Below are 8,224 nucleotides of genomic sequence, written 5' to 3' on the forward strand. Positions count from 1 at the left end.
GTTCCCACAAGGTTGGGAGCATGGAATTGTCCAAAATGTTTTGGTATCCTGAAGCATTCAAAGTTCCTTTCACTGGAACTAAGGGGCCAAGCCCAGCTCCTGAAAAACAACCCCACACCATAATTCCTCCTCCACCAAATTTCACAGTCGGCACAATGCAGTCTGAAATGTACCGTTCTCCTGGCAACCTCCAAACCCAGACTCGTCCATCAGATTGCCAGATGGAAAAGCGTGATTCATCACTCCAGAGAACGCGTCTCCACTGCTCTAGAGGCCAGTGGCGGCGTGCTTTACACCATTGCATCCGACACTTTGCATTGCACTTGGTGATGTGTGGCTTGGCGGAGCTACCAGGTTATTAGACAAAGAGGAGGTCCAAAGAGGAGATTTATGGATCCAGTGAGGGAGGACATGCAGATAGTTGGAGTCTGAGTAGAAGATGCAGAGAACAGGGCAATATGGAAATCAATGATTCGCTGTGGCAACCCCTGAAAAAAAGGAACAAAGCTGAAAGAAAAAGAAGAAGAATATGTATTACATATATCAGAACAGAATCTGTTGGCTGGAAAACTATTGCTTTTACCTGAGATTGCATTGTCTGCAAGAGACCCACCTACCAACAATGGATTATGTAATAGAAAACCTTGACACAAGCTAGATTGTTAATCCTCTCGGGTATCAGGCTAAAGAAGCACACCCACAAATTAAAGTTTCAGTTGACTATCACGCGTTCTGTATTTTTTTTTTTAGAATGTTCTTTTTGTGTTTTTTTTTATAATGTATTACTGAGCATAGCAAATAAAGTAGTTTGATTACAACTCTCTTTGGTCTAAATCGCATAATTTAGAATTTTTTTTACTGCAGTGTATTAGTGTAGGTCCTAGACTTTGCAGTCTCAGTTTCATTATGGATCTGGAAATAAATAGCGGTCCAAAGAGGAGATTTATGGATGCAGTGAGGGAGGACATGCAGACAGCTGGAGTCAGAGTAGAAGATGCAGAGAACATGGTGAAATGGAAAACGTTGATTCGCTGTGGCAACCTCTGAAAAAAGAGACAAAGCCCAAAGAAAAAGAAAGAAAGGATCATGGATAAATAGAGAACTGCATACTGGATAGCTAAAGTTTTATCCAGCAGTGACATGCGGTGAGGTTCATGCCTGGTAATTACAATTACAATTAATTACAATTACACCAACACTAACATACAAAGGAACATATTTGTCCTACAAAGAACGTTTCTTTTATAGAAATGGATAGAGCACCTTTCTTGTGTCTAAGCAATTCATATTTACAGTAAACAAATTAAAGTATACAGATGAGTGCAGCACAAATGTAATTTTGACCTTAATACGCCCCCCTTGAGGTGAGGCACAGTACTGCCTGCCTGCCCTGCTGATTTTTCTCTGCACTTTCTTGTAAAATCAATTATCTTGCACATACATTAAAGACATTACACAGACTCTAGAGAGTCATGCTGTATAACAAATATTTCTGTAAAGTTCATATTAGTGAAATGGAAAAGAGTCAAGACGGGTACGCGTCATGCGACCCAGTTTGTATTGGATCACGGAGTTAGAAATGAGGCACAGCTCTCAACTGCGTCACCCTGGATATCTGCCCTGTATTTGATCGCTAAATACTCTCCATATGAAAATGTCAGAAATGTGTACAGTAATACTGAAAATGCATCTTTAAAACAGATCAGTGGAAAATATTAATATTTATTGTATGTACTTTTTTCTTTTTTATCATGATGGAAGGGGAGGCACTGCTCCCCTGACCGCACGTCAGTTTTATCCAGTATCTCTGATAAAAGTAACGAATCAGTATAGCCTAATGTAGTAGAGTAAGAGCACTGTTTCTTCTTCATAAATATACTCAAGTAAAAGTAAAAAGTATATTGATTTAAATATTTTATTTTGAAAAATTTACTTAAACTAAATGTAAGGAGTAACGCGTTACTACCCACCACTGGTAGTGAGTGAAAAAATATGAGCGTGGTGCCTGCATGAGTGCTCTAGCACGCATGTATGATCACAGTACATCCACGATATGTACCATCCTAAAGTGAAAAAAATATGTAAGTTAAGTTAATTCTAAGTTTATATAAGTGACATAGTGTACATGTAAGATACGGTGTCTACTTACGGGCCAACTCTCTTCCCTCACTTCCTCCCTCCCTCCTCAAGGGATTTCATTTTTTCATCATATTTCTGACAAATTAATCAGTACTTGGTTTTGCTGTACATTTTCTCCCTAAATGCTAATAAAATTGGAAACAACATATATTTACTTTTCAAACTAATACTTTTTTCTCCTTAATGCCTCCAACATTACCTTAAATAACACATCCTCTTTAAACCTCAGTTTGTATATTTATGTAAGGGGTCAATAATGCTAATATCCCAATCATCCCTGCCCTCTGCTGCCATTCTCTTTTTTTTTTATATCTTGTTCACTGCAACTTCAATTCTCGATATGTTCAGCTTTACTGCCTCATTCTGGTTGAAGGCGGAGTCCCCTCTGACACAGATCTGTTTGAATGGAGGTTGGTTGTGGGGGGGAACAATTGTAAAAGTATAAAAGGGGCAAGCTGAGGTGTCAGAGCTGTTGGAGGACACGGGGAAAAAAGGCTTGTTACTAAAGATGAAGATTCTTTTAAGTACTGCTTTAGTGGCGTGCACCCTTATATCGTGCATCTACTGTGCAGACGTTACAATTGGTAAGACTTATCTTCAGTATTTTATGTTTTTATATATATATATATATATATATATGTATATATATATATATATATATATACATATATATATATATATATATATATACATATATATATATATATATATATATACATATATATATATATATATATATATATGTATATATATATATATATATATATATACATATATATATATATATATATATATATGTATATATATATATATATATATATATACATATATATATATATATATATATATACATACTCTCACCTTGAACTCTAATGCCATTTAATGACACTGTGACTACATGCTTCTGTTTTTTTTTCAGTTTGGTGTTATCACCTGCCAAGTTGCAGTGAGTATTATTTGTTTTTACTTCTAAATACCTCAGTGTCATGCAAATACCTTTCGACTATTGTAACTACTCATCTGACTGATGTGTTTGTGTGTTTAAAGATGAAACAAAATGGCCAGAACTTGCTCCAAAGTACTGTAATGGAAGTAGACAGTCACCCATCAACATCAAAACGTCAGCCGCCAAAGCTGATTCTACCCTGACTGAATTCACCTTCACTAAATATAACGACAAATCCCTATTGAAAGAGATTGTAAACACTGGCAAAACAAGTATGTATCTACTTCACTATTTTTTTTGTGTTTGACTGTGTTGTGTTCTGTTTATCGCAGAACCAATGAGAGATTTTGATTTGAATTGACCTCTCAACTTATCTTTTAAAATCTGCTCTAGTCCAGGTTTACTTCAACAGTGGTGCGAAGATTTCAGGAGGTGGTCTACCTGAGGAGTATGAAAGCCTTCAGTTCCATTTGCACTGGGGAAATGGTTCCTCTGTCCCTGGCTCTGAGCACACTGTTGATGGAAAGCGTTACCCCATGGAGGTAAATATTGTTGTCTTTAGTGGTACAAAGTACAAAGTTATGCTGGTAAACAAATTTACATACAATTTTGTGTTCACTCCTGTAGCTGCATATTGTAAACAAAAAGTCATCATTAAACCTAACTGAAGCTCTGAAAGATCCCAAAGGACTTGCTGCTCTTGGTTTCTTTATCGAGGTAAGATTTTCATTATGTATTCTGTTTTATATATTATTCAATTCCTTATTAAGAATCTGCTATTTAGACTAATAAATAATAGCTAACAATAATTGATCATTTGTCCTTTTGTATTTTTAAAGATAAAAAGCCATTCAGATAATAATGTGTGAAATCAAGCATAACATGATTTCTTGAAGAATCCAAACAGCTTTAAAAAATACAATAAAAATAAAGTAGGTAATGTGTAAGGTTAGTTTTTTATATTTACTAAACGGCATATGTTTACCTGATTATCTTTTTGGTAACTGTAGACGTAACTGCAGCAAAATGTTAATCTTATTTTAAGTCACATTAAATGTACCAAAATAAAGCTAATAATTATTTAATCTCCAATAGAACTGAGCAAAACACAGATACAGGGTGGGGCAAAAGGTTATATACAAACACAGGGAAATAATGCTAATTGGATAGAGATGAAAAACATTTGGTAAAAGCCACTAATCACAGAGGGCAAGAGAGGTGTGACACAAGAATACAGCAGGAAAACAAAGACATTTAACGCTGTAACCAACATTAAGTGGCTATTAACCATGGCTAAGAAGTGTTGCCATGACAAAACCATTGCAAGTCATTTATAAAACGTGTCAATGTAATAATTTATATAAAATACAATAATAAAATGTAACAATAATATAATAAATTAAAGGATTCCTGTAAGATCCTCACACCTTGGCCTAGTCCAGGGGTGTCAAACATAAGGCTCATAGGCCAAAACTGGCCTGTTATAGGGTTAAATCTGGATTTTGAAAGTAAAAAAAAAAAGAGTGCACAAACATCAACATTTATAGGTTATTTATGTTACGTTTGTACTGGTCTGGCCCAGTCAAGCTCTAATCGGGCTGTATGTGGCCCCTGAACCAAAATGAGTTTGACACCTCTGACCTAGTCCTTAGGTCCCTTTTGTCACAATGAGGTGATGTAACCTATCTGGCTGCACTGGTTGAGAAACTATCCTTATCATACTGTAACATAAGAAGAGAACCGATTGTGTTCTCTGAAACAGTAGAGTAATAGGAAAGACAATAACCCTCAAATTGCACACATTCATGAACCGACATATATATTATTAATATTATGTACTACTATCATATTCATTTTACACCGCTTTCAACCATTTATTTTTTATTTTTTATGCCACATTTACATCATTGGACAATTATGCTGTGTTATGTATCATTCATTCATTCCATCTGCGTCCCTGCCCCCACTTTGGGAACCTCTGCTTTAATAAATGGTTTACTCTATATGCACTGCCTTTAAATCAGGGGTTCTCAATTATTTTCTGTCATGCCCCACCTTGGGGACAGAAATGTTTTTACGCCATCCCTTCACCACCAACCAACAAGTTGTATTCATTTATGTAAATCATCACTTCTGTACATGTTTTCTTCTGCTCTAAAAGTATTACATTTAAAAAAAAATATTTTAGAAAAAATCAGGTGATGCAACTGATGAACCTGCAAGCTGGAATACTTTAACCTCGTACTTGAAAAACATCTCAAACAAAGGTATGGAAACAGCATATGTGATGAATGCACTCACTGTCAAGTACAGTCTCTTCAGGTGTTGTTTCTCCTTGCAGATGACAAAATCAACATGGCGTCTGGAATTTCTCTGGATGATCTTCTGACAGGTGTGGATCGCACAAAGTACTATCGCTACCTGGGTTCCCTGACTACGCCCGCTTGCAATGAGGCTGTGGTTTGGACCGTGTTCAAGGAGTCCATCAAAGTCAGCAAAGAATTAGTAAGTTTTTTAGTCAGTCCTAAAGCATGATGACTCACAATTAGATTTGCTACTCTCCTGTTAACACACCTAACTCAGTGTTATACCTGTTGTTTAGATTGACCTTTTCAGCACTATGGTACATGTCAATGGCAGTTCATCACCTTTGATGACAAATGTCTACAGAAGTATCCAGGTGGACCAACCTGTCACGACACAGAGCAGTAGCAGTTCCGTCCCTTCAGCATCCATCGCTCTGGTTATAATGGCTCTCAGCCTTGTGGTGGGAAAGATTTGATCATTTAAAACATCTTACCTTTCCGAATATGATTGTGTGAACCATCTGTCTGAACTTTGCAGGAACCTTAGGTTGTTGGACACATCACTAAAATAATTTTGTTGACTCCATTTAAGTGCTATGAGTTGCTAACGTCTGCAAATATTCATTAGGGCTTAATGGGAAGAGGTATTTTCGCAAATTGCACGGCCACACCCACACACAAAAAAAATTGGCTGCCATATCACTTAAATGCATGTTTTCAGCCTGTGGATGGAAATCGGGAAAGATGGAAAAGATTACGCCCATATAATGCAAGATTACCGCAATACTATTATTCGCATGCAATTCTAACATCTAAAAGTATGTATTTGATACATTTTCAAGGTGACCCAGTAATTATAAGGGACACTATGAAAAGATGGGTAGATCATCCGTCTGAGCCCCGGTAGTAAGGGTATACATGTTGAACCTATGTGCGTGTCCACTGTTGCCTAGTTGTTTTGTTCTTTAAGAGCTGATTATCAACTAGATCTCCCTACAAAAAGATTAAGTACTTCAGCCCACTACTCATATTTATCTGGTGTTAAATTACTGGAGTTATATCAAGTGTGGACAAACTTTTTGACCCGCGGCCACAATTGTCCTAAAATTGAACACAAGGCCCGGTCAGGAGCAGATAGATAGAGAGTTTGTGCGAACTAAGACAAACGACATGTTAAAGTCATGCATAAAGGCTATAATGCTTTCATCATTAGGGAAATGTGGGCATTCCAGGGAAAAGGCAGACGTATAATGATAATAAAGATTAATTATATAATTTGGAATGTGAAAAGCTGAACGAGCTGCATCCGGCCTCCAGACCTTAGTTTGCCCATGCCTGGGTTAAATGCAGGTCACGTCAAAACAACCCATTTATTTTATTGTAGTAGTAGACTCCACGTCTCAAAGCTTCATTGGAACTTCCCTTATGTAGGTAATTGCCAACTAGTAGGTAATCGCCAACTTGCTCCTAGATAATCTTTGGTCACCGTCATTGGTTTTATTTTATCCTACAGGAGTGGATGACACATTCATACTTCAACACATATATAATAATTGGCAGTGTGTAACGTACTTAACAATTTTAAAGGCACAGTTGCTGGGATTTGCTAACATCAGTGTTGATATTACATTCAGTACTTCTGTTAATGTGACATGATAAAACACAATAATAGCATGCTGCATGAAATATCTGTACTCACAATGTTAAAGAAATTATATATTTTTTTACTGTACTGTGATAAATTAGGGGTAGATATATATATTTAGGAGCCAATGGATTTAAGGTTTTGTCTAACATAAAAGTAAGTTAAATGTTCTATGACATAATTCTGTGTCAGAAATATACATTTAAACACATAGAAAATAAATTATGTTTTCAAAATATGTACAAAAAAATCATAGAGCATAATCTGAAATAAAGTAAAGTTTATTGAAAAAACAAAAACATATTTTGCTAAATGCATTTTTAAATATATTTGAGTGTACCAACACCACGCCATAAGGGTGTTTTTTTGTTCATTGGTGGTAGTATTTTAATGGGGTGGTTTCTTTTGAAAGGAAGGAACATTATTGATGCTGATGTTTTCCGATGGAGGTTCCGTAGGTTGCGACACGATGTATAGCTTCACACGGTCAATAAATGTTCTGGTGTTCATGACTGCCGCTGCATCTGTCCTGATATTACAGTTTATGAAAGATATTGTCTGTAAATGAAGACATTAGTTGCAAACCCGAAAGTCACTGGTTCACTCGTTTGATATCTTATCCATGGAATTTGCATGCTCTCCCCGTATGTAGCTGGTACTCAAGTACTCAAGTTTCTTAAGAAAACTGAACATTGCTGATTAGGTAGATCAAACAATCCCTCTTTATATGTAGCACTATGTTTGACTAGAAAATCTTTATCTATCTGTTGTCACTTGTTGACAGCTCAGATCGGCTCCAGCACTGGTCTCTGCAAAAAAATATGCGGTAAAACAAAAAAAAGGTGTGGCCTCATTCATAGGTAAAGATACTGTATGTAGGGGGCGCCCCTGGGACCGCTCCTTTGGGAAACTCTCCTTTAGTGATTTGTTTCACTGAATAATGCAATTTTGTAATAGTGTACATTTTTAGCCTTAAGCATTGGACTAGAAACATCTTAAAGCAGGGGTGTCAAACTCATTACCACCAGGGAGCCACATCAGCAATACAGTTGTACCCCTTGTGACATATAATAAAAACATGTAATTGCTAAACAGTGGAGTCGCCATTTACACAGTGATGAAAAGTTGCAGAACTAGTTCTTTGGTTGTGCTTACTAGAATGAACTGTAAGTGAATCTGACCGTGTAC

General features: G+C 36.5%; 1 protein-coding gene across 1 annotated transcript; it reads left to right on the plus strand.

Annotated features, from left to right (window-relative positions):
- Nucleotides 1-2,623: 2,623 nt before the first annotated feature.
- Nucleotides 2,624-7,548, plus strand: LOC103382035 (carbonic anhydrase 4-like). Its single transcript, XM_008314684.2, has 8 exons — nt 2,624-2,723; nt 3,059-3,085; nt 3,187-3,357; nt 3,479-3,627; nt 3,713-3,802; nt 5,274-5,352; nt 5,427-5,590; nt 5,688-7,548. The coding sequence occupies exons 1-8, from the start codon at nt 2,648-2,650 to the stop codon at nt 5,865-5,867; spliced, it is 936 nt and encodes a 311-aa protein (XP_008312906.1). The 5' UTR covers nt 2,624-2,647; the 3' UTR covers nt 5,868-7,548.
- Nucleotides 7,549-8,224: the final 676 nt, after the last annotated feature.

This window comes from Cynoglossus semilaevis, chromosome 8 (genome assembly GCF_000523025.1).
Source record: "Cynoglossus semilaevis isolate Cse_v1.0 chromosome 8, Cse_v1.0, whole genome shotgun sequence".
NCBI classification, from domain to species: Eukaryota; Metazoa; Chordata; class Actinopteri; order Pleuronectiformes; family Cynoglossidae; genus Cynoglossus; species Cynoglossus semilaevis.

What these genes read in the sequence shown, in the direction of transcription:
- LOC103382035 (XM_008314684.2), top strand. Translation starts at nt 2,648, where the DNA reads ATGAAGATTCTTTTAAGTACTGCTTTAGTGGCGTGCACCCTTATATCG. An exon ending in GAAAGCGTTACCCCATGGAG is followed by an intron (nt 3,628 to 3,712) that starts GTAAATATTGTT and finishes TCACTCCTGTAG; the next exon opens with CTGCATATTGTAAACAAAAA. An exon ending in CTCTTGGTTTCTTTATCGAG is followed by an intron (nt 3,803 to 5,273) that starts GTAAGATTTTCA and finishes AAAATATTTTAG; the next exon opens with AAAAAATCAGGTGATGCAAC.